We start from the raw sequence: 26,969 nt of genomic DNA on the forward strand, positions 1-26,969 counted from the left end.
AAATCTTCAAACAAACACATTCACACACATAGAAATACTAATCACACAACAAGAACTACTACAATAATTATGACAAACGTATCATATAATGACTATGAACCGAAACCACTCATACCGGATGATGTCGTGCGTATCCTAACAGACAATTAGCAAGATTCCACATTGTATACACCCTTACTCTATGTCATCTCAAACTCTCCCTACCCCTTCCCCTTCCCTTTCTCCAAAATATAACAAGACGACGGCCATTATAATTATTCAATTAATATCTTTTCGCCTCTTGGACTCGGACAGTGTGTACGGTCCGTTGTCATTTGCCTGTGTGACCGGATAATGAATGTCTCGGACAGATGTGGGTACATGAAAGGCGAAACATGAATCCTTCCTCTCCTCCTTTACAAATGCAAAACATGCCAAGTAAAAACCCGAATGTTCTATATCTATGAGGACTGTTTTTGTTTTTGTTTTCAGTTGGTCAGAAGGAATAACTTTTATTAAATATGTCACAGAAGTATTACGTTACAAAACAACTACCCTTTTTCTTCTCCTCATCACCCCACACCATCAACGACCGCCTTGAAACTTTAAGTTAAGAGAAAAACTTAAAATAGGAAACACTATAGTCACTGTGCTCACTGACAACATGGCTTCCGGATATTTGTATTCAGCTTTATGTGTTTTTTTTTCTATTTTTCGGTACACATCCGGCATTTCTCATTTGAGAACTTTATAATCCTTATATCTGGTCGAACCGAACGTAGAGAATAGAATTTTGTAGTCGTTTTTTTTTCGTTTTGTTATCATTTCCGCAATAAATTTAATTTTCCTCTGAATGAAAACCAAATACAAAGAGAATTCAATTTTTATTTACTTTTCATGAGCGAAGGTTACTCTATCTAATCTTCCGGCTTTTCTTCGAATGGACAGGATACCCACAGTCAACATAATAGATATACACACATGTTTGAATTCGCATGTCCTGTTGTCATAAATCATATTTTGTTTTACCATCGGATAGGAATAATTTTTCTTCACTGTAATTGTGAACGGTTGAGCATCTGCATACTAATGCGACAGCTCTATATGATTTTGAGGTTAGAAACAGATGAAATGAAGTTGATAAATAAATGTATTTACGCATTGGAAGAAACTGAATGGTAAAAAATATAAATAACTTTACGATATTGGGTATCGTCTAAACGTTTTTTAAATTATGTATTTATAAAAATTAGTTTCCCGAGTAAAAATGGAATTCCGCCGCACCACGGCTGCATCACGTCCGCCCCACTTTTTGGCGGCCACACCATCGCTGCACCACGTCCATTATCAGAAATTTCTATTGCGCCGCACTACCGCTGCACCACGTCCGCACCATTTCAAAAATTTCTAAACCGCCACACCACCGCTGCACCACGTCCGCAACATTTCATTTTGAATGAAAAATTCGGTGCACCACCGCCGCACCACGTGTGCACCATGATCAAAAATTCTATTCTCGTACTTATACAAATGTTTAAGTCGTCTTTAAAGTTATTTTGACTTAACCTACAAATTGCCAGTTCCTACCAGGGTTGAAAAATCGTCTTTGGGCATTGTTTTGAAAGTGAAATAAAAAGTGTTTCGAATTGTACTTTTTGAATCTTTCAAATTTTATTAAAGAACAACTCGAAAAATTTATTTTAAATTAACGAAAAACTTTAAGATAAACCAACAACTAAATTAATTTTTTTTTTTTCAAAAAATTTAGAAAAACTTTTGAGGCCATTTTTGATTTTTGTTTTTTGTTACGGTGATAAGGAATAGGTCGTTTGTAACTGCAAAACACTGATATTTAATTACAACTCAAAACTTTCGTCTTATCAAATGGAACCTTTATCGATTAAACATGTAAATTTGCAGGTGTATTAAACTTAGGGCGATTTTATTCACTCGAAGTTGAAAACAACTTGAGGATTTTTTGTTTCAACTTCAGAATTTGTTTTTATTCAATAAAATTTGACGTTTTGAACTTTCGATTATCAAATCTAGAGTTTTTCAACTTTAAATATTCTCAACTCTGGAAAAATTCAGAAGTTTGCTGAGCAAACATGAGATATTATTTCGAAATGTCATATTTTATTATTTTTTTTGTGGCTAAATTTTGTTTTCTTTAAAAACCGTGAGAAATAGGAATGAATGATATGAACTTCATTGTTCCGTTAATTTATAATGTTTCGGGAAATTGGTTATGATTCATGAACTTTTTCGGGATAGTGAAGATGATGGAAACTTTGGAGCCTTTGGTTTTTTTGTGAGATGCCAAATGCTGTGATGACAGCATTGAAAAAGCACAAAAAATGTTCTAATTTGTGCTAATCTTTTTATTATTAAGAAAATTAGTTCATAAAGGAAGGGAATTGCATATTATAATATTTTGCATGTATGTATGTATGTATTTGTTAAAGGAATAAATAAAAGTTAGTGACAAAATTATTTTATTTTCTGGAGGCTTGGTTTTTTTTGCGGAAAATAAATTCTTCTGTTTTTTTCTAATGTGGAATATGTATGTATGTCTTAAAAAATATTATTGCTTATTGAAATTGGTGTCTGAAATATTTCCACTTTTAATAACATTTCAAGTTCACTCATTTTTTGATTATTAAAAAAAAAAGTAAACAAAACACAAACATTTTTTGATTGAATGACACACAGACTTCATAATAACGCTTTGTAACTGACAGTATTTTATAAATTGTCATCATAAATATCCCAGGGATATTTTTCAAACTGAAAGTAGATCAACTTTAGGTTTTTAACTGAGAAGTTAGGAGAGAAGTTAGTGAATAAAACTAATTTTTAACTTGAGTTCCAACTGTTGGTTTGAAGACAACTTTCAAGTAAGCTAACTTTAGAGTTTCTTTCAATTTAAAGCATAGTGAATAAAATGGCCTTTATAGGCTTTAATTTTATCGTCAATATTTTTTAATAAATCTCACATGTACCTAAACAAAAAAGTAATGTCCTTAAAAGCAAATTTTATTTCTTTGAAGAAAATAAAATAAAGACTTTAAATTCACCCTTGACCGCTGAATGTTCTGTTCAAATCAATAGTGTATTTGACTAATATTGCAGTTTTAACAATATCTTAGGGCCAGTTGTACAAATACTTCATCCGTGGTTCAGCAACTTTTATCTTTTGAAATCGGTGGTAAGATTCCGGTTTAGCACTGGTGCAAGGTCCACATTTGTAAAAATAGCCACATCCATGCTTGAACCTTGAACTGAAGTTGACCCGCAGCTACTAATCTGCCGAAATCGATGGGTTAGATTCCTGATTCGAGGCTGAACCACGTTTGTACAACTAGCCCTTAGAAGAATCGAAAAGAAAAAATTGATCCAGAATACCTTTTACATTGATATAAGCGGAAGGACAAAACTGTATCGAATTTGGTTATAGTGTATTTGTGTACTTTAGCCAAGCCAATTGTATCAAAAAAGTACAATCGTATCGACTTTTGCAACCCAGGTTCCTACAAAAAATACTTGGTGGTCGAGTGGTTAAGACGTTGGACTTCTAATTGAAAGTGCTCTGGATACTCGGGTTCGAATATCCTTCCGTTCGGTAGTTTTTTTTTTATTCTTTAATAATCCAAAATGATGTATCATGGATCAGCGAATTGTTCATACAAAATGAAATGGTGCGGACGTGGTGCGTCTTTTCACGGTTCACGGAGGAACATAGCTGAACCGTTAAACGCAATTGTACTGCTGCTGTTTTTAAAATGCTGGACAAGCCTTTTGGGACTTTCAAAACATCAGTGTTTATCCTGAGTTATGTATTAGTATTTCAGTGTTAATTAAAAAACTTAGGTATTTATTGTGCAAACAATACTATCTACAAAAAACTGCTTCTATCTTTTTCTTAATTAAGATCTAGGAAAAGCAAGATTGTTGAGTGTTTTTTTTTTTTTTTTTATGAAAACGATAAATGCTTCATCTCTGAAATTCAGCAATACTAACTTCATTAAAATGTAAATCATTTTTATTGTCTTTCAGCTGCAATCTAGTCTAGAAATAGCTACTTGAGTGAACAAAAGAAAACAATGTTTCCCTTCAAATGCTCACCGCCACCCATACCCCTAATCACATTTATTTTTGGCAGTGCAAATAATAATTTATTTTTATTACTATCACCAAATCGGGCAAGGTGATTCACCACCATCACCCCATAAATACTAATTTCACGAGTTATAAAGAATAACATTCAGCCATAGCTTTTGAGATACACCATTCGCATTATTTGAGCCTAACTAACTGGTTTCAGGATGTTTTTCAAAAGTTCCTTTGGAGTAATTCCATTATTGCGATTATTGAAGCCTTTCATAAAAGTTGCTTGTGCTTTTGCTAACCAGGTTGCCTTTTACAAGAGTTACCACCGACCCGTGGAACGTTAGCGGCAAACGGGAATACACTTTATCAATTTAATTTCCTTTTTTTTTAAGCGAGAGCTGCACAAAATCAAATTGCCTGTCGAGCCGGTGGCATTCTACACCGTTTTTCCCCAAAACATATAACCTACAACAGGGTTTTTGAATGGTTAGAAGTTGAACCTAAACGGAAGGCATCTGGCTGAATAACGCCTCATAAATATTGTTAATGGCCTTACGTGTGTTTGATCTAAACTTGCTTTATTGGTGCGAATCTAACACTTTGCAATTTCCAAATGGGCTTTTTGTAGAGGTAGAGGGTAGTTGAAAATGCGTGTTTAACCTTTCGCTTAGCATTGTTTTGAAAGCTGGATGGGGTACGGTGGTTATTATTAGCATTAGTATCACTTGGTGATGTACAAAATTAAATGATGAATGGTTTAAAGTCGCGAATGTTTCGTTTGTATGAATGTTTTGAGAGAGAGAGAGAGAAGACTGCGAGGAGTTATTTGGCGGAATGATTTGCATCTTCACAGGTGCAATTAATTGCATGTACATTAACTCATAAATTATTGGGTAACGTAATAAGCCTTTGTCGAATGTGTTTTGTATAATGCGAGTGAGTATGCGAGCTAAAGGACATTTTCGCATGCTTTGTTAACGGCTTGATTAATGGTTGTGTAATTAGAGTTAGGTAATAATATAATTAAACTAAAGGAAGGAGAAGATTGTATACAAGAATTCTCATTCAATATTTTTTTGTATTTTCTTTAAAAAAAAATGAAACAGTATAGTAGTTGTAGAATTAACGCAATATTGAAAATTATGATAAAAAACTTTTTTGAAATTAGCTCCCTCTTAAAAATCAAAATTTGTTTTTTTTTTTTAAGTGTAAAAATTGTATTTTTTCCACTTTTTCTCAAAAAACCATGCTAATTCCAACAAATTACATCACCACTTTTTTTAATTAAGGGTGGGCTAACGAAAAAAAGTGATGTAATTTGTTGGAATTAGCATGGTTAAATGAGAAAAAGTGGAAAAGGACAATTTTTACACTGAAAAAAAAAAACAAATTTTGATTTTTAAGAGGTTTTTAATTTGAAAAAAAGTTTTTTGTCATAATTTTATGAAAGAGAGTGATGTAATTTGTTGGAATTACCAAGGATAGTTCAGAAAGGTCTAAAAAGTGCTATTCGTGTACTGGAAAAGAAATCACTTCACATGGCAAACCAAAAAAATCAATGATTTTTACACTTGAAAAAATATTTGTATTTTGTGGCTTTTAAGGTGAAATAAAAAAAATCAATTTTAGCTTCTTAACACGAATGTTATATGGACTACATTCAATCAAGAAAATATTCTAAGTCAAATAAATAAAATTTAAGGCCCACACCAGTGCATTTAATTTTTCTACATTACAAATTTAAAAGAATTAGAAGTACGAAGATCCGAGGAAGCCTTCATGTTAAAAACACCATCTCCCAAAAAATTGAACACGACCGACTCAGTTGGTATTGCCATGTTCAAAGGAGAGATCCTGAGAACCCCGTCAAAAAAGCAATATCATACAACGTTCCAACGTTTGGTTTGGCGAATAGAAACTATTTTTTTTTATAATTTTTAAACTAAGCGTAGGATGGCTAAGATAAATGTTGGGCTATCCTGGGCTAACCTTGGGCAAACAAACCACGGTTTTAAACTAAAAAAATTTTCACACGGACAAAAATCACAATTTTGTCGGTTTCTGATATGAAAAAAAGTTTTTGTTGTATCTTTTGAAAAAATAGTGGAATAAAAAAAAAAGTTGGGCTATCTTGGGCTAACGTTGGGCAAATGAACCACAGTGCAAAACCAACAATTTTTACACTGAATGAAAAAATTATTTTTTTTGTGGTTTTTGAGGTGAAAAAAAATTCCGTTATAATTTTAGAACTAAGGGTGGGCTAAAGTAAAAAAAATTTTGGGCTAACCTTGGGCAATTGAACCAGGCACATGACTGTATGAGTAGCATATATCTAAATTTTTCTTGTTTCATTCAAATTTCAAAAGAATTTTTAATTTCTTATAAACATTCTAAATTATCGATTTTCTTTCAGAAATATACGGTCACTCAAAACAGCCTATATCTCTTCGGTCCCTTTCCAATTATTATTATTGACAGACATATTTTCAAATTATAAATCTACTGAATTTAGCCCAGGGGCGTATACAGGTTTGCTTCTTGGGGGGGGTCATGCGAATTTTTTTTTTTTTTTTTTTTTTCAAAAGTTTTGATAGCAGGCATAAACCTGAAAATGGGCTTTTTGAATTATTAAAAATTAAAATTTGTGCGTCTTGCATTTCGAATCGAAAAGTTCCGAATGTAGTTCTAAAAATAACCAAACAAAAACGGTATGAGATTCGTTTAAGTTTAGCGTTAAGCCTTAAAGCCTAGAACGCTGCTGATGTGAAACGAAATTTTTCGTCGGTCTCCACAACGAAATGCTTGCGAAATCTGGACCGAAAAATACTCAAAAATTGCAAAACATAAGTGAAAAAAAGCAAACACGCATCGCAGAAAGACATGCAATGACAAAATGAACAACAAAAACAAACAAAAAAAATCAAAATGTCATTTTTCCACACACAATGAATGTCCCCGGCAATTGTTTGTGTGCGAAAAAGAAGTTTAGACTTTCAATTTCGTTGTGCCGAACAGCGTACTACAAAACGAAAAGTTGAACGAAATTTTTGGTTTACCATTTCGTTGTTTCATTTTTGTATGGGATTTTTCGTTTCTCATCAGCAGCGTACTAGGCTTTAACTATGACCAATTGAGGCTATCCTCTCCTAAAAATAAAATGTACTGCACGAGTACTTCGATTGAATAATTTGCCTTAAAACAACTGTTCATTGTTTTCCGCTAGCCCAGAAAGTTAAAATAAAAATCGTTTTTACTTAATAACAGTTTTAACTTTTGAATTAAAAGTCTTCCTAACCTCAGGCAAACGAATCGCAAAGTTTTGTAAAAAAAATTGCATTTGAAAATATAATTTTTTTTTAAATTTTGTTTTAAAATTGAATGGGAATTTAAAATACCTCTATTAAAATAGTAAAGACAAAAAAAATTATTTTGGCGATATTTTCGAATTCGTCCGTTTTCAGGTATTAATCAGCGATTTACAATATAAAAAACATTCAGTTGTATTTATTAGATTAAGCCCTGCTTTTTCAATCGTCAGATAGACTATCAGAAGAATAAATGTCACTATAAAAAAAAACTTTTAATCCTAGGAATAAGCTCTAACTGAGGTTTATCTAACTATTCAAAAAATTAGCCCTAAGTGATATTTAATAATAATATTTAAATTGCCTTAGATAATGTTGCTTACATTGCTTCTATAATTGGCTGGCCATTGATGATTAACAAATCGATAGTTGTTTCAAAAAATGCAACAGATCTAGCAAATTTAGTATGTACAAAATACTGTCATATTCTGTAAGCAAACAAAATTCACCAAATTTTATCAGACGAATGTATTGAACTGAAACATTGCAAAAAACTAAAAAGATTTGAGAAATGATATCCTTCTTTAACATTTTGCCGATGACGAATTTTATCAACAGAATTGACCTCCACACAGCAAGGCCACAGAAAGCTTCCCTATTTAAAACATATTTTATTCACTTCATCATATAAAAAAATAGAAGAAATGGCTGCTTCTTTTATTTGCTGGTAAGCAGTGTCTTGCCCTTAAGATATTATTTTTGTGTACTTACCAGATTCAATTTCTTTTAAAAAGCTTTGAATATACAGTACCTTACCATATTATTAGGCCCAAGCGAAAAAATACAATTTTTCGGTTCAGTTTTTGCTCAGTTTTTAAAGTTTTTGTCGAAATATCTGGAATTTTTTTTTGTTCCATTTACTTGCACATATCATGTAGATACGGATTGGCTTGAAAAAAGTTTAAAAATTCATACTTTTTGATAAAAATAACGTACAAAAGGGGATAAGCTCCAAAAAACTTACCCTATGGAATTCACGCCCGGATAATTACCAGACCGGTCCAATACTTAATTTCTTGTACCGAGGAATAACGTGACCTTCTTAACTTTATGGCAAGGACCCAATCTTGCATAAATATAGAAGTTTCGAGCCTGGAGCCTATTCCGAAATCGTAGAATCAAAACGTTCCCAAGCTCCTTTTTGTGTTGGTCTGGAGTTATGGCGTTTTCAATAATATAAAAAGAATCTCATCATTTTCCTGAAATAGTAAAACACCCAATAATGACCAGAGGATGTTTTTTTATTGGAATAATGTACTTTGAATAGCTGTGCTCTTCTGGTCTTATAAAAAAGAAAAAAACAACACCAAATCTAAGAACATTTTTTACTTTCCAGACGATCAGAGCTTCTATATTTATGTAAGATTGGGTCCTTGCCATAAAGTTAAGAATGTCACGTTATTCCTCGGTACAAGAAATTAAGTATTGGACCGGTCTAGTAATTATCCGGGCGTGAATTCCACAGGGTACGTTTTTTGGAGCTTATCCCCTTTTGTACGTTATTTTTATCAAAAAGTATGGATTTTTAAACTTTTTTCAAGCCAATCCGTATCTACATGATATGTGCAAGTAAATGGAACAAAAAAAAATTCCAGCTATTTCGACAAAAACTTTAAAAACTGAGCAAAAACTGAACCGAAAAATTGTATTTTTTCGCTTGGGCCTAATAATATGGCAAGGTGCTGTAATAGGTACGTATCCGGATTTTGTTTCCATACAAAACTCTACAGCACAGCTCAACTAATATTATCGAACGAATCAAAATAATCCTAATCCAGCATAGCGTTCGCTAAAAATATGACCACATCCCCAAAATATGGTAAAATAGTTTGTTTGAATACCAAAAACTTTTTTTACTTTTAATTTTCGTTCATGTTCTAAAATTTCAACGTTTTGAAAATAACACCGGCACACAAAATAAAAAAAGTGTCATGTACCAGGAACCACACCTATCTTTCTATATATTTTTTTGGGGCACGCTGAATCCGAATTTCAAGTCCGTTTGACCCTGTCACCCTCCAGTTTTGAGTAAAATGCAAAAAACTCAAAAAAAGGAAGTTTTTTGCCTTTTTTGGGGTCTTTTTTACATTTTTCTCAAAACTGGAGGGTGACCGGGCAAAACGGACTTGAAATTCGGATTCAGCAGGTCCAAAAACATATAGAAAGATGGGTCTTGTTCCTGGTACATACAACTTTTTTTTTGGTGTGCCTTTCACTGTCGCGAAATTTCGCTTACATCCCCGGCACACAAAAAAAAAGTTCCATGTACCAGGAACCAGACATATCTTTCTATATGTTTTTGGACCCGCTGAATTCGAATTTCAAGTCCGTTTTGCCCGAACACTCTTCAGTTTTGAGAAAAATGCAAAAAACTCCAAAAAAGTCATAAAAATCCAAACAAAATGCAGTCACAGCTCAAAACTGGAGGGTGACCGGGCCAAACGGACTTGAAATTCGGATTCAGCGTGCCCAAAAACATATAGAAACATAGGTCTGGTTCCTGGTACATGACACTTTTTTTATTTTGTGTGCCGGTGTAATCTTACTCAAGAGATTTCAGTATCACATAAAAAATTCTTTTTTAAGTTCTGAGTTCTTGGGGGGGGTCATGACCCCGTGACCCCCCCCTTGTATACGCCGTTGATTTAGCCCAAGGCTACGGACAATATCTCTTAATATCTAGGCAATCACTGTCAAATGCACACACATACTCAATCGAATCCTTTTAATTCGATTAATTAACCACCCAGCATCTAACTAAATATAAATCGCCCTCAAGCTGTGTGTTTAACAACAACAAATCTTATCCTCATAACGCCTTTCATTTATACCACACAGGATCCCCGGTCACCCATATATGATCCCTTTAAATCAAAGTCCTATACAAAATATACTTGTTCGCATTTCAAAAGAAAACGAAACAAATCGAAGGATAATGACAATGATAGATTTGCCAATATCTGTCATTTATTCTTAAACTCGTGTGCTGTCGTGGGTGGTGGTTAGGAGAGAATGCGTGTTATGTTGCCCATCGCTCTAGCCAGCATTGTTTTACAACAAATTGAGGAGCAGAAACAGAGATTACCCCCGATTAACTCCATTGTACCCCAAACTGTTCGATTAATTGAGAACGATTAAGACGCTGCAAATTCGATGAGGATTACAGTTGAGAAAGTGGGTGCGGGTTAGTTGTGGGTGTAGATAGGACATTGTGTTTGATTACTTGTTGTACAAAGGGATATTCAACAAAGTCCTGATTGTGTGTCTGTATGGGTGTGGGTGGTTGAAGCAGATAAATTAAGTCATTAGTTATAAAGGAAAGTTTGTTCGAGTAAAATAAATTGCTTGCAAATCGCAAGTGGCATCAAATGTATACAAATTACTTTAGCTACAGGATTCTTATCTCGAGCAGGATTAAAACTTTTCTAAACCAAAATGTTTATAAGGACAAAAAAAAGTAAAGCTGCGGTGAATATGTAAATGCGTGATTCAGAGCACGTCACGGGAAAGATGGGACTCATTCTGTGATTGATTCCTTGTGGGAATAAATAGTAGTTATTTGTCTGTATCTGATAAGAAGGCAACACTGATGGTGGAGTCATATCATGTTCATTTAACTTTCAGAATACAAAAATACTTTTATAGTCACCACCCCAAACCTATGAGTGTTGAGAAAAGTTCTCATAGGGATGCAAGAGGAGATGTGCTTTATTGGAAGTTTTCTAAAAGTTTTCGCAAGTTTCTTTTTCTTTCGTTTTAAGACATGGGGCGTTGACGTAATTCTCAGAGGCCACGCCTGTACAAGGACAAGTTTGGAATTTTGTTTTTTTTTTTTTTTGTTAATTTTTCGATGAAACTGCGCAAGGTTTTTTTTGGGTGGATATTGGTTACCTACAATAATTTCTTGTCATTTTTTTATTTTTGATTTTTCTCCAGGTACCTACCTAGTTACCTATTTATCTCTTTAATTTTGATACAACAACTTAATAAGTCGTAGCGAGTGTTTGTATTAGAAGAATATTTATTTTTGGTTATTTTTACATATAATTTTCATAAATAAATGAAACTTTTTTGAAAAATATGAATGCCAAGAAGTAAACTATAGAAAATGTTGAAGCAAATTGCTGTATCAGTGGATCTTAAAAATATGCAATGAAATTGAGATTATTTTGATCAAATATCAACAACATTTCAAAATCTGTTGATTTCAGCTGTTGATTTGTCTTACAAAAAATATTAAATTAACACTTTCAACCTAAAATGTATTGAACAGTTTTTTGGGTTTTTATAAACGTTAGGCTTTTAAGTTATCGAAATGAAATAAAAGTATTCTTAAATAGCATAAACAAGCACTTACTTTGAAATATATCTTGAATGCGGTAGTTAGCTGGTAACATTCTTGAGTATTTTTTATTTTATTTCCGAGGCAATATTAATTTCAAATGGTTTGACTATTGAAAAATTGCTTGAAAACTTAGATTTTTTAAATTGAAAAATAAAATTGTTTAGAAATCACTTTTATTTATTTATTTTACTTGCAAAATGAAACTGAATTAAATGAATACATGATTAAGAAAAATTAAGAAAAAAAATTATCAAAGTAGAAAATAATCGGAAAATAAGAATGAAATGAATAATTCGGAAAAATGAACAGCTTCTTGTTTACCATATGGAAGTGTAAAGTGAATCTTTGGAAGTGTTCCAAAAGAATGTACATATTATGTATAAAAAAAAGTTTTTGCAAAAAAAAAAAATATGAATTTCAGTCCCTTTTTCGATAAAAAAAATTAAAAGTATGATATTTGACTAACTTTTTGTACTAATCCAGTAACTAGGTATTATTATCTTTCAGTTAAGCCATCGAAACCTAAAAAAATTATTTAATGGAATATTTTTACGAATTTTAAACGGGTTAAGGAAAACTACAAACAAATATCTAAAAAAAGTTACAAAAACAGTAGGTACTTTAGATTGTTTTTCCATTATGTAAATCGTTAGAGCCGTTTTTTTTAATAGTTTTTCCATCAAAAAAAAAAAATTTCTAAACGAATTTTATTGAATTTTTAACAAAATTCGTTGGTCCGTTTTCAAAAACTTGATTATTCAAAAGACAAAAAACAAATGAAGCTTTTTTTAAATCCAGAATTTTTTTTGGAATTTTTTATTTTAACATTTTTATTAAAAAGTTTTTGTACAAAAATATTCATTGATATCGGATGTGTCGTTTACGAGAAAGTCAGAATTAAATAAAATGTATAGGTAATAGTAGTAGTTTAAAAAATTAAAAATACGCTTTTATCACGCACTAAAAACTATAAAATAATTTAATTGACTTATTGGAAATGGTTAGATCAAAAAGCGTATAGAGCGCATTTTTGTTGCTTGTACCTTTATAAAGTTTGGACAAAGCGCTCGACGCTTTTTCCAATAAGTCATGTTGAATGATTTTATAGTTTTTAGTGCGTGATAAAAGTTTCGTGCCCCTCCCCAGAGTCCGGACTGCAATAATATTGTGTTGTCCTCTGAACTGAAGTGGAAGTGGGTCAAAATTTAGTTCCAAGATTTTAATAGTTAGTTAGCTAATTAGTTAGTTAGTTACAAGCGAAGGTAATAAAAGCGTATTAAAAAAAAAAAAACCGTTCTGTCGCAATCACCAAAATATATTTTTTTTATTTTAAAAGTCTTAGGACCTTATTGCCAAATTAAATATTTTATTTTAATCAAAATCGTATGACCGCTTTTTGAGAAAAACAAGCGTTTCCATTTTGGTTATATGGTAATTATTATATGAAGAACTTAATTTGTATCCTTTCCAAAATTTCTCAATTGATTACCTAATATGCACTTTATTTAGAATTGATGCACTAGCTTAGTTTCTCAAACCTGCTACCACAAGCAACGATCGCCATAAATCACCTTCTAACAAAGACTTTCCCCATTTTGTATGGCTATTCCACTTTTCTCTTCTTTTCTTAAATTGTCCTAACACCTTTTCGTGCCTCCTTTTCTTTTTAATCTGAAGAAATCATATTAGCTCACTTTTTTTTTTTGGCACTCTAGTCCTTTCATTCACTGATAAGGATAAGATTAACATTAATTTTACCTCTTTAATGATCGTAAAATAAAAAAAAAAAAAAAACAACTTTTCGGGCTCGTCCGGGAATTGAACCCGGGACCTCTCGCACCCGAAGCGAGAATCATACCCCTAGACCAACGAGCCAATTGATCGAGGCGTGCCAAAGTTAAAATAAAAACTTAGACAACACTTTCAACCACACATCAAACGATAATGATGATGTCAATGACTCACACTGAACCTCAAGTTTATTATGAAAAAATAAAAAAAAAAATGATATCACCTTCCATTATTTATCTTTAACGTACTCGTACACCTACCTTCTTAAAGATTTTAATTAAAACGTAATTAAACTCTTTCGTGTGGGTTGTTTTTCTTATAAGCAACAACATTAGAAGCAGCGATGACAGAAAGGAAATATTATTTTATAAGAATTTGAAAAATGTGTCCTTTGAAGTTGATATTCTCGAAATCAAAGAAAATTCCAACCGACAACGAAAACTGTCATCCAACACAAATTCCACAAATTAAATTAAGGAAATTCCAAAAATGTATTTAATTAATTCATTTAACCCGATATGCCAAAGCAATATAGGGTAACGAAAATATCTGTCACAATCTGACACAAAGAAAATGCTTCAAGGCTTCTCTGGATAAATAATAACACTGCCGAACCGAACACACCCTTCAACTCTCTGTAAGTACTTATCAAAACAGGCATTCCATTTCAGAATCGCAGTTTCCGGTTCGCAAATATACAAACCTATACAATGGATGACGGTGGTGGTGGGGGTTATTGTGCCTAATTGGGCTGATTGGCGCAAAACACCAAATGAAATTGGTCGCCAATTTGAATTGCCAACAAAAATGTGGTGGGTGTTGGTTGGGTTGTTGTTGGGAAAACAAAACTTTGCAGAGTTTGTTGTTTCCACTCTTGGTAACGATTTGTTTCGTTTTTGGATTTGGCGGATGACAATAATGTCAGAGTTCGTTGTTACACATAGACAAATGCGGATTTGGATTTCGGAAGCCGGATTTAACTGTGTTCTCTGTTCTAACCGAAAAGGATACAGTGCCAGTATTGTTATGGATGTAAAATGGGGCTGATGGGAGACAATTTCCGAATATAAATGTTATCTCCAATCAGATTTTACCAATGATTAATGACAGCACATTTTGTTTTGCTTTATAGTTTTAAATTCCAGGCGGGTCCTTGTATTGGGTATTATTTTTTTTTATTTTTTTAAGTCTGCATGAATAACAAAGTGATAATAGAAAGGATCATCCGATTACAAAGGATCCATGAATGGACAATGTGTGAGAATGTGTGCGGTATTAATTGTACTTGAAAATAAAATTAAAATGAAAATTTTCGGTTTGAAAAATCGAACAGAAAAGGGCAGAGTTAATTTCACGAAAAATATAATTCTGCACGGAAAGATATTAGGTATAGAAAAACGTATTCTCTATTTCTTTTAATTGTTTTTTTTTTTTTTTTTTTTGTTATACATACATACCTACTTTTGTATAAAAAGTTATTGTTGAAAAATTGTAAAATTTTCTGAGATGGTCGTGAATCAAACCTTTCTTTTGATGTCTCACTTGTTTAAGAAAAATAAAATGCACGACTGGGGTCGCACGTACTTGCTCTTATGCTTAAAGTATCTCAAATGTTAAAGCTTTTTATTCAAGAAAATTAGGAAAAATTTGATATTTTCAAGAAATTTAATAGGTAGTGTAAAAAAATAAAATCTGGGGTCGAATTACAGCATACGATTACGATCATTCGTTAACGTTTTTACTATTTGTGTCTCTATTAATTTAGTAGAAAAAAATAGGGACACATAGCATAGAAACCATACGTTAACGAACGTATGCCGTAATTCGACCCCTGTTTTTATAATTAATTAAACACCGTTTTAAATGATGTTTAAAAAAAAAAACAAGTATGCCATTTTATTACTTGTATAAAAAGGTAATTTTAGAAAAAAAATTTCGAAAATCGTAGGAGCCGTTTTTTTAAAAAATAATTTTTTATATATAAAAAATGTCTAACATTTTTCAAAAAAATAGTTGGTATGCCATTTTTAAGAAATAATTAATTTACACATAAAAACTAAATTTCAAAATTTTTCATTAATCCGTTTTCAAAAAATTGATTTTCAAAAAAAAAATTTTGAAATATTTTTTAAAAATCCAAAAATGCGTTTTTTGAAAATTTTCTAAAATTTTAATATTATCTTTACTTAAACACTTTTGTATAAAAATTTTCATTAAAATCGGGTTAATGTTGTACGAGATATTCAGAAACGAATAAAACCGTTATATGACAGGTACCGTTAATAACGGTACAAAAAATATTTTTTTTATTTTAAAAGTTAGCTCTTATGTGTAATACTACAAACAAAAATTTTAATCAAAATCGTTAGAGCCGTTTTTGAAAAAAATTAACTTTTGTATTTCCGTTATATGGCAGGTACCGTTAGTTTTGGTCATAAAAAAAATTTCAATTTCCCCTCTAGGGAATCACCAAAAACTGCTAACTACCAAGTTTGAAGAAAATCACTTCACTTGTTTAGGCTGCAGCTCCAGATAGAGACAGACACACAGACAGACAGAATTGCCGGACCCACTTTTTTGGCATTCTCCATCATCGTAATGTCATGTAAAATTGTTATCTCGAGTTCGATTTTTTTTTACGAATCCTAAACTTGCCCTATAGTACCTATATCGCAAGTAAAAAATTGTTTTGTCCCGTGGCCCCGGCGGCGGCGCACAGTGCGGCGATTGTATGGAGATGGTGGACAAAAATCAATTTTCCAAAAAGGAATTGACTTTGCAAAGAGAATTTGTTGTAGATGTTATAAAAAATAATTCTAAAAAAATTAGACACAATTTTCACGCCCCCTGCCACGCCCACTTTTGTAAATGATTATTTATATCTAAGAAACGGCGTGCACCATTTGAACCAAATTTAGGAAAATTGATTATCTAGATGAGTTTAAAAATAATAATCATTTTTATCAAAAAACTAAACCGACTTCATGGGTTTTATGGTTTTTCTAATATTTTCTATTTCAAAACTGAACGAAATTAAAATGGGACCACATTGCGGCCACCAGCTATCCAATACAAAAAGAATTATCAAAATTGGTTCACTCAGTCCAAAGTTATGAGGTAACAAACACAAAAAAAAAATACAGACGAATTGAATACCTCCTCCTTTTTGGAAGTCGGTAAAAAAAATAGTTTTGACCTTTTCCGCCCCCTGCCACGCCCACTTTTGTATATGATTGATTATATCTTAAAAACGGTTTTGCGGCGGCGGCAGCTAATGCCGACTTTTCACAAGTCGATTTTAGCCGCATGATATGTGGGTCGACTTGGATTTTTCTATGGGGATTGTCACTTTAGTCGCCTGAGTCGAAAAGCTTCGCCGCACGGCAAAAATCGACTCGTGAAAAGTCCCCATAAATGTTCTCTGGGTTTTGTATTTTTTTTTTTTTTTGTTTCAAGTAAAGGCAAAAGGATTGAAGGTAAGTATGGGTAGCTCATAAAATAATAATAAAGAAAACAAAAAAAAACAGATTTTATTTCCATTCTGAAATGCAAAACTTGAATCCCGAAAAAATTCAAGTTTTAAGTGTTGGTTAGATACTCAATCTTATAAAAAATTTTCAACACTTTTCATACACTTAACTAAAAGACACCACACTGGTATGATCAAATACAAGGTATTTAATTAGAAAGTGTAATTCATAGCACAATATTTTTCACTCCAAAAGATTCGTCGCAACTTCTCCCTTTCCTCCAAAACACTTGTCTATCCATCAGGCTATAAAAGCTTTTGCTTCATTATCTTGAACAAAAAAGATACCTCTTGAGTGTTTTCTTTTTTTTTTAATTCAAAAACAAAGTTTCACAAAATCTACATTTTCATCCCTGCTCAGCATCAGCGCTCAATCTGCATAAATAATCTTCATTAATTAATGTTGTTAAATTATTGTTGGATTTAATTTCTTCCTTTCCCATTCTCTTAAACCCGACGGAGATTTAACGAATAATGAATCCCCACTTAAATCCACAGAATACAAACACATATAAATAGATGTACGTCAGAAACGGCACACTTTGACAAATTAAAGGTATGTAGGTAAAAAAAGTCCTTAAATGATTTCATTTACGTCCCTAATAGCCGGGATTAAGTGCGTACAGGCTCACAGGAGCACTTTGGTGTGATTAAAAGGATTTCAAAAATTTTCCCAAAATTAGAACGACAATTATTTCAATTGCTCAGTGTATGTATGTGTGTGTGATGTTATCTTCATCTCCACATGATTGGTGTAATAAATTGGACTTGAAAGGCATTTAGAAAACAAGACGAATATAGAAGGGATGAAATGAAGTGTGTATATTTACATATAAGGACGATGGGGTTGATGGATATAAGCGTTTTCTAAAACCAATTAAGAAAATTCAAAACTGGTGTCATTAGTACGTAAACTACTCGACTATGTGCGAGTATGTGTTTGCATATTTTAAAAAGTAAAAATATTAAATTGCCACTTCAAACTTGAAAGACCTTAAGGGTGTGTTTTTTTCTTCGTTCTTTCTCAAGCGCATCCAACCCCCACTCACAATATAATTAGTCTTAACAGTCGGGGAAATATTACTCAAAATTACACGAAATAAAAAAGTTTGTCTTTCTTTAAGGCGCGCTGGGAGTTGAAACTTTTCAAAAACCGTAACTTAAGGTGAAACGTCTTCATTATGCATAGACTCGGTGTTGTTGTGAAAAGCTGCTGTGTATTTAAACTTTCAAATGATACATCCGCGCCAACCAACTTTAACTGAGAAAGGAGACTGGGATAAAAGAAGCTGTCATACAGCACATGAACCTAGCGGCGTCACCAACAATAAAGTCATTTTCAAAACTTGCCATCAAGCCTACAGGAGATGAATTGTGGTATTTCAATTTCTAGAGATGAAACTTTTCAAAGATAATGAAACTCAACTCATGTGCCCTAATGTGAGACAATATATAAAGTCTGCTGTGGGGCAAAGGAGCTTCATATAACTGAATGGCATATCCGCCTTTTGGAAAAAGCCATACATCATCAATTTTCTTGAGATGGCGATTAGGCGTTATCGAACGATGGAATATCATCGTCGAACGCCATAACAATAAAAGCCATTTTAACAGCACACACAGCCACAAGGAACTCTAACTTTTTGCCAGTCCTATATTCAAACATATCGGATATATGTAGATGGTGTATCCTCATAAAGGAAGCCCCAAGGAAATATTAAAGTCATTGCTCGAACTCTCTAACCACATTTCATTTGTTTTTATTCACATGCTGCAATAGTGGTAGCGGCGTTAAGTTTGGGTGATGGAGTAAAAATTCTCCTTCTTTTCACAAACACAATAGGGCGATGAGATAGTGCGATAGTGCGGTATACGTCATGTGCTTTCTAGGAATAAGGATTCGAATAAAAACAAAAAACACTACTATTCCGCATATTCTGTCAAATAAAAATGATCGCTTATGAAAATGGCAAAGTTTCTTATCAGTGACTGTAGTTGTTTAAAATGCTTTTTTATGGCATTTAATAAAAGTTGTTCGTTTGGCTATGGTGTTTTGCGTTATGCATTGTTTGGAGAAAAGTTAAATTTAGTACCAAATGATTTGGTAGGAATAGTAATATGATACTAAAATTTAATATCTTATAGTTTTGGTCATGAATAAATGAAGCATTTTGATAAAAATAGTTTTTCTGGTAAAGTTTGTGTTTTTTTTTTAAGTGAAGGGTTTTTTCTATTGAATTTTTTCATTAAGAGATTTCTCAAATTCTGAAATAATTTTTAACTTACATAATGTTTAAAAAAAAATACAGATGATGTCCCCACGTTTGAAGTAAAAGCAGTGTAATTTGTTTGCTGCTGAATGGCGCATATTCTACTCCAACCTCTTTTAGTTGCTGTTTACTGACGTTCCGCAGGGGAGTAAGACCTAAAAACGTCCAATATCAAAAATTAAGCATAATAAAAATAATAAAAAAAACTAGACACGATATTATGTGACAGCTAATTTAAGCCCGCCATGTTGATATTATTTCACTCTTACGTAAGTCAAAAACTAGTGATGATCGATGTTTTTTGCGCTTTTTTATTATGTTCACAGATGAACTATTGTATTAGTTCGGCAATGTCCACTATTTTATTTCATTATTCAGTCCGTGATTAAACCAGTGATTAAGAGGGTCACTGTGGTGTATGTGTAACCTTTTTTATGACTAAATCTTAATGGTTATTTTTGGCCATTCTGTGACGTTAAAAAATTTTAATTTATCATGAAGACCTTAAAACAGGATTAGGCACGAGAGGCACCAGAAGGTTTTTTAAAAGTGTAAAAATAATAATTTCAGTTGAGAAGAGCGAATAGTGTCTCCATAAAGTTAAAAAAAATATAACATCATTTTTTTTTACTTTTCAAAATTTTCTAATTCATTGAAAAGTCATTCATTATTATCAAATAAGCAAGACGTACATACATATTTTTGTAGGGGCTAAAACGTTCTACAAAGAAGTCATGGGCATCAAATTGATTGATTTAACCGTTGAAATCAGTGGGCATTAGGATTTGGATAAGAATATCTTCTAAGCGGTTAAAGCAATCTATTTGATGCCCATGACTATTTTGTAGAAAGTTTAAGCCCCTGCAAGATTACATCTTGTTAATTTGATAATAATGAATTTTCAGTAAATTAGAAAATTATGCAAAGTAAAAAACTGATGTTATATTTTTTTTAATTTTGACCTCTAATATCTTTCAAATACATAGTTAGATTAATAAAAAAAAGTTTATAAGACTTTTTTTGTGGAGCAACCTGTTTCCTACAAGAATATGTCTTGCCTGTTTGATAATTATAATTTTTCAATTTGTTACAAAATTAATAACAAAAAACGAATTTTTAAAGATGATCTCAAATAAACGGTTAAATAAACGAAAAAAGTGTACAACACCTTTTTTGTAGAGCGTTCAATTTGCTACAAGAATATGTAAACAAATTTGCTTAAAAGTCGATATATAAAAAATAACTTTTTTTTAGTAGGTACCTACAAGATTTATGTAAAAATGGAAAACTGCGAAGCGTAGGACTTTCCCATTAAGATAAAAGAGGTGTATAGCAAACGATTTTTCTGAGTATAAAATCAAAAAAAAAAAAAGAATTTCGATGTTTTTGACCCAACCTAAGGTACAGCTTGATTTCAACGCAGTTCCATCAATTTTTTAACAAGATGACATAGGATACTGAGATAAAGACTTTTGAAAAATCATGCACCACATCTATTTCTGACGCACATCATCTACTTCTTTAAAAAGTCCTTTCGAGCAACTAGTTAAAACAAAATTTAAACGGATTCCGTTTATTTTAATAAGAAAATTTAAAGATTTGATTAAATGTGGCCATCATCTTATCTTTAAGTATCTTATTTTCTCCGTGTAATAGCATTTTTGACAAGGGAGACTGAGATATTCTCATTCAGTTTTCAAGGTTTGAATGAGAAAATTTTATTTTCAACTGTGTTAATCTGTTTAAAAAAATAAAAGAAATTCTTAAGGAATTTGCATTTATCCAACAGACATAATGCAAGGGTTGGGGTCGAAATACTGTATGGGTCATAATACTGTATTCAAAATACTGCAAATCAAAATTCTGTATTTCAAAGTTCTGGTTGGTCAAAATTCTACATTTCAAAATTCAGTATTAAAAATTCTGTTTTTAAACTTCTGTATTTGGAAATGCTGTAAAAAGGCTGAAAAGTGAAAGTGCGCACTTTTTTAAATGATTTTTCAGCCTTTTTACAGCATTTCAAAATACAGAAGTTTAAAAATAATTTTTTTTTTCAAGAGTTATTTACATATATCAATATCAATACAAAATCAATTTTACTCCGACCAAATGATATCAAACCGTTCTTGTAAACTTCGCTTATGGTGACTTTTCACGAGTCGATTTTTGACGTGCGGCGAAGCTTTTCGACTCGTGTGAACGTAAGTCGCAGGCGACTAAACTGACAATCCCTATAGAAAAATACTAGTCGAACGACATATTTTGCGGCTAAAATCGACTCGTGAAAAGTGGGCATTAGTAAGCAATTGTAGTTGCAAATATCTGTTTTATATTTTTTTTTCATCTTTTTCTTTTTGTCTATTTTATCAATTTTACATTTAACTTTGATCCATCACAAACTCCATCAAACCAAATGATCATTCAAAACTTCCACGAATATTTTGGTAGTTTGTTAAGTTTCTTCGACATTTTGCGAAAATAAAATATTTTTTGTTTCACCAGGTTTCAAAAATCAGAATTTTAAAATTCTGAATTTTGAAATATAGCATTTTAATATACCTACAGTATTTTACTCATACAGTATTTTCAGTTACAGGATTCTGAATTTACATTTTTTTGAAATCATACAGAATTTTGAAATACAGTAATACGACCCGCTCCCATATTGCAACAACTTCTTTTTGGTCCATATGCTACATCTTTATATTTTATTTAATGAACTATTTAGGCTAAATATGATTTGGCAAAAGCAAAAACCTTTGAATTACATATGTAGGTGCATCTAAATTCATTCAAACTTTTTGATGTTCTCTTCCTTTCTGTTCAACAGGACATTAATACTTACCAAATAATGGTATCTAATATATTTATCTTTGATTCAAATAAAAACAAAACATTTTTAATTATTTTGCATATTTATTTAAATTTTATTTTATTAGTTAAATTATTTTTTTGATATTCATAGCTTCTATGAATATACAAACGATTTGAGTTTCTTTGGTGTGGATAGTCCTAGATATTTTTTGTTTGTCATAGGCATTCATATATAGTTTCCAATTTTTAAAAACATCAATGTAGTTTTAATGACATATTTTAGTTCATATTTTCTTTTGTTTTTTTATTTATAAAATTAGTATACTGAATAAAATATTTCAATATTAGTTTAATCTCGGAAAGAGTATTTGTTTTTATTAATTTTTACACTAAATATTGGATTTCAATGAGAATATTGATTTACAATTGTTATTTTTTTTTAATGATTAATTTTATCTATACCTATTTAAAAACATGAATATTTACAATATTTTATAGTGTAATGTCTAAACGTCATTTTTAACAAAAAAACATTTACACTTAATTTTTATAGAAAAAAAGAAAAAAAAAATTATATTTCTTCAAAACGAATAACAATTTATTATTTATTTTATTTTCTTTAATTTTTAAATTTATTTGTTAAAGATATTAGTTTTATTTTTTAATTTAATATTTGCAGCCTCGTATAGAAATAACTTAAAAAATAAATAACAATTTTAATTATTTACACTTAATTTATAGAGGACGATGGAATCTTGTGAACTTTGTTTTAATTTCTTTTTTTTTTTATAAATCTTCAAGAATTTCACAGTTGAACTTCGGTGGGGACGACTAATACAAAATAATTTTTATTTTTTGTTTTTATTTTAATAATATTTGGCACAGACTTTTCGAAGTTTAATGAAGAACATTTCTTTTTTTTAATCTTACCCCAACTAGCATTGCACATTTATCATTTTTCATACATTTAATATATACAAAATTCATTATACAACAAATATAGTATATTAATAATAATAATAATATTAAAAATAAATGAACAAAATTAACTATATCATTGTTTTAATAAGTTTAATTTTTTTTGTTATTGGAGTCTCCATATTTGACAGCAAATTTATATCCTTTATTTCCTGTCCAGTATTGTGACTATCGTCAGGAGGATTATTATCAATATTATCCGATAGTTGGTCAATCTCTAGCATAAAATTTTCTTTGGTACCGCTTTGGCAGCCCATCGTGGGCTTTTTTTTAGCTGGACGCCCCAAGGGCACTTTTCATGTGGGAGGGGGTTCCAAAGGGACTACCATTTGTTGGTGTCTGAGGTCCGTTGTTGTTGTTATTGTGATCGCCTGGGGTGCGAGGTCCATTTTGATTGCCAACTTGACCATTTGCACCACCTAACAAACCACCACCACCACTACCGCCTCCACCGGCAGAGGGGGAATTCTGACCGATGGAGCTGGCGTGACGTTTCAGCATTGGATGATTCGCCATCGAAGCGAAAACTAAACGTTCTTCGTAGTCGTACTCGCAAAGGATTTTATTTTCGCATAAATAAAAACGATCTCCAACACAGAATCTAAAATGAAACAAAAAAAAAACATTTTTTTAGAAAACGGAAGACTATTTTTCAATCGAAATAAGAGTTTGAAGAAAAATAAGGCATAAGGAAGACGCACGGAAAAAAATAACACAGGATAACCTTACATCTCGTATATTTAACAATATTTCTCGTATATTTAACAATATGTCTGGTATATTTAACTATATTATGAATATATACACAAAATTTCTAACTACCCACGGTTCTTTACACAGAAATCTTCAATTTCAAGCTACTTTAAAGACAAATGAATTTGGATATCGCACGCTACTGGTAATTGTTTTTTTTTTTCAAGTTTTGATTAAATTAAACATTGTTGCACGAAAGTTACGAAAAGTAACACTGTTTTCATAAAATTGTTCGTTCTTGTTGATTCTCATGAATTGGTATGACCAAATTGATTTGATACCTACAAATATATTTAAGTATTATTTAAGAAGTATTTAAAAAGTCTTTGAGAAGAATTAATCAGTACTAAAGAAAAATTTAAGAAGCATTAAGGAAGTATTCACGAAGTATTTATGAAGTCTTTAAGAAGTATTTGGGGGGAAAACCCTCTGGATTTTTTTTATTTTTGCATTATTAATTTTTTGCCTACAAAAATCATTTATCAACCGAAAATACTATTTTAGTGGTCTTAGCCTTAAATAAAGCCTCAAAAGTACCCAGATAGTCCTGAAACCCATGCGTCCCGAGCCTACCACACTACAAAAATGAAAACTTTAAACGAATTTTTCTCGAAACACGTTTTTTTCCGCGCCGTGCAACGTAACTCAAAAACTAATAAAGCTATCGACTTGAAATAAAGTGCAAATTACTCGTTAACTCATTGTTGAACCTAAAAGTTTAATATAATTTTTACAATAAATATTTTTTTTTACAATTTGTTTATAAAAAAACATTGTGTTTTTTCGTTTTTTTGGTCTCTAATTTTTATTTTACACTTTTTTTTTTGCTAAATTTAGGTTCATGCAATGCGTATAAATTTATTTTAATGGAAAAAAATTTCTCTTTTGATTATAAATAATTAACTGGACCTGGGCATTGCACGGCGCAAACGCGAGGCATCAACTTTAAACGGCTGTAGAGCCGCCATTTTGTTTTTTTATTACTTAAAAAAAATTGTGTTAACACTTCATGATGTCAATAATATCATGTATTTTTCCAATTTTTAATTAATGCTTCCAGTTTTCCAAAAAAAATTCTTGAAAACCCCGTCGTCTAGAGGGATTTCCCCCCTTAAGAAGTATTAAGGCACTCAACGATTCTTCAAATCCTATATCAAAAACTCCAAATTTTTAGATTCTTAGACTTTAAGGAGTTAAAATTTTATTTGACAATAGTGCTTCAATCTAGGAATCTGTGCTCCAATAAAGAATTTATAGAAGACACTTCGCAATTCTTCACTGCTGCTGGTGGTTAATCAACTCACCTGATGTGCTTCAAAATCTACTTTAAGCAGTGGTTTTGAGTACTTGCTTCTTTTTACAAGTTGTTGGGCGCCATTTATTGAACGCTTTCAAAAACTCTAATTTTTATGATTTAAATTGATTGATTATTATATAATTTTATGACTCTTAGCACTTGCTTCGTTTTTTGAATAAGGTATTGTTGGGCGCCATTTAGTTATTATTTTCAAAAAAGAATGTCCTTCATGACTTTAAAAAATAAATCTCAAATTTAATTCAAATGTCACATTTTCTGTCCTATTCGAATACTAGTATGAGCACATGCTCTTTTTTAATTCTATAAAAAGTTGTGTTGGGCGCCATTTAGCTAAAAATTATCAACCAAGCTTTCAACTTGTTTCAAATACACCTCATACCTGGTTTTCTTTGACATTTTTGAACAAGAATAAGTTTCACGAAACCAAACGATAAACGGATAAAAAATTCAGGATGTCGAGAGTTGTTTGTTTTATTTTTATGCTCTCATTCCACCCCGCAGGGACACTCACCGGAAATGTCCTTTTTACCAAATCTGCATTTTAGAATCAGTTTATATATTTCACAGTCGCTGATATGGACCCCTCCTTTAAGTTGTCCTAGAGAGAGTGGTAAGCCTTTTTGTAATTTCCGCTTCGACTCAAAATAAAAAGTGAATCAAAAAATAAAACCATCAAAAAAGGGTTCAACCACGAAAACAATGGTTTGATTTAAAATCGATTGACAGTTTGCCTTAAATAAAAAGAAACAAGTCGTCGTCCAGATATTTGAATATCAACATGTGGCAGGACAATATTGGTGCTGGTTATATCTACTTCTGGCAATTGTAATACCTTTACTCTTGTTCTGCATGAAAGATGCAAAAAGAGAAAACATTGATTGTTTTTTCTTTGTTTTGATTTTTTTTCTTTTTCTGTTTGTCCAAAAGGAACTTTGTAACATGTGGGTTTTGGTTCCGGCGTCACATCAACGCGCCCCTATATATCGTCAGAAAATTATGCAAACTTTACTTTCGGGAGAAGGATGAGGAATTGGGTGGTGGCGTGCGTTCCTTGACTACTCAGAGTATGCCCACATGCTGAATTAATACGACAAGAGCCGTCATCGACGATTCCAACCAACGACGAATACCCTTACATTTTTTGATACACTGTTGACTGCATGTTGATTGAAATGCTTCAATGAGTTCGAGCCAATTGAATTAATTTTTAAAAATTGATTAGCTGTGACCAGTGAATATGCAGGCATCAGGTATTTCTGAACACACAAAAAAAATATTAAAACAATAAATAAAAATATACTCTCGACAACGCATATATACAAATATTTATATCAGTATATTTTTCTTCCTGGGTCCTGATGTGATCCTGACTGAAAGCAAATATCCCGAACGATATTGGCCTCGTCTCGACTCACTTTCAAAAAAAAAAAAAAAAATTTAACATACAATGGGAAAGCCAACCGATTCGTTTCAATTTAAATATTTTATTTAGTTTTTATAGCGGAAAACTGCAGCAATTTGTATGAATTTGTAATGTGAAATCTTGCTGCCGGCCCAGGCTATGGCCGGGTTTGGTATACTGACTGGGTTGGGAGAGGGTTTGGAAAGTAACTCTTTCCAAGCATTCAATTGCCGAATTGCGATATTCTCATGAGTGACATTTCAAGAATTGGATCCGAAATAAATTCAGCGATTTTTCATTAGTACACCCAACGGG

General features: G+C 31.7%; 1 protein-coding gene and 1 non-coding gene across 3 annotated transcripts in view; both read right to left on the bottom strand.

The window, feature by feature from the left end:
* Positions 1–13,602: 13,602 nt before the first annotated feature.
* On the bottom strand, positions 13,603–13,674 carry Trnap-cgg (transfer RNA proline (anticodon CGG)). Its single transcript has one exon. It is a non-coding gene; the product is annotated as a tRNA-Pro (tRNA).
* Positions 13,675–22,789: 9,115 nt separating this feature from the next.
* LOC129908657 (LIM domain only protein 3) overlaps positions 22,790–26,969 on the bottom strand; it is a 47,379-nt gene continuing 43,199 nt past the window's right edge. The window contains exon 4 of one of the 2 annotated variants that reach the window (XM_055985313.1): positions 22,790–23,782. In XM_055985313.1, the coding sequence (XP_055841288.1) occupies positions 23,452–23,782 (331 nt within the window). In that variant the 3' untranslated portion in view covers positions 22,790–23,451. The remainder of the gene's footprint in view (positions 23,783–26,969) is intronic. The other variant, XM_055985312.1, reaches the window with a different exon arrangement.

The sequence above is a fragment of the Episyrphus balteatus genome, chromosome 2 (genome assembly GCF_945859705.1).
Source record: "Episyrphus balteatus chromosome 2, idEpiBalt1.1, whole genome shotgun sequence".
Classification (NCBI taxonomy): Eukaryota; Metazoa; Arthropoda; class Insecta; order Diptera; family Syrphidae; genus Episyrphus; species Episyrphus balteatus.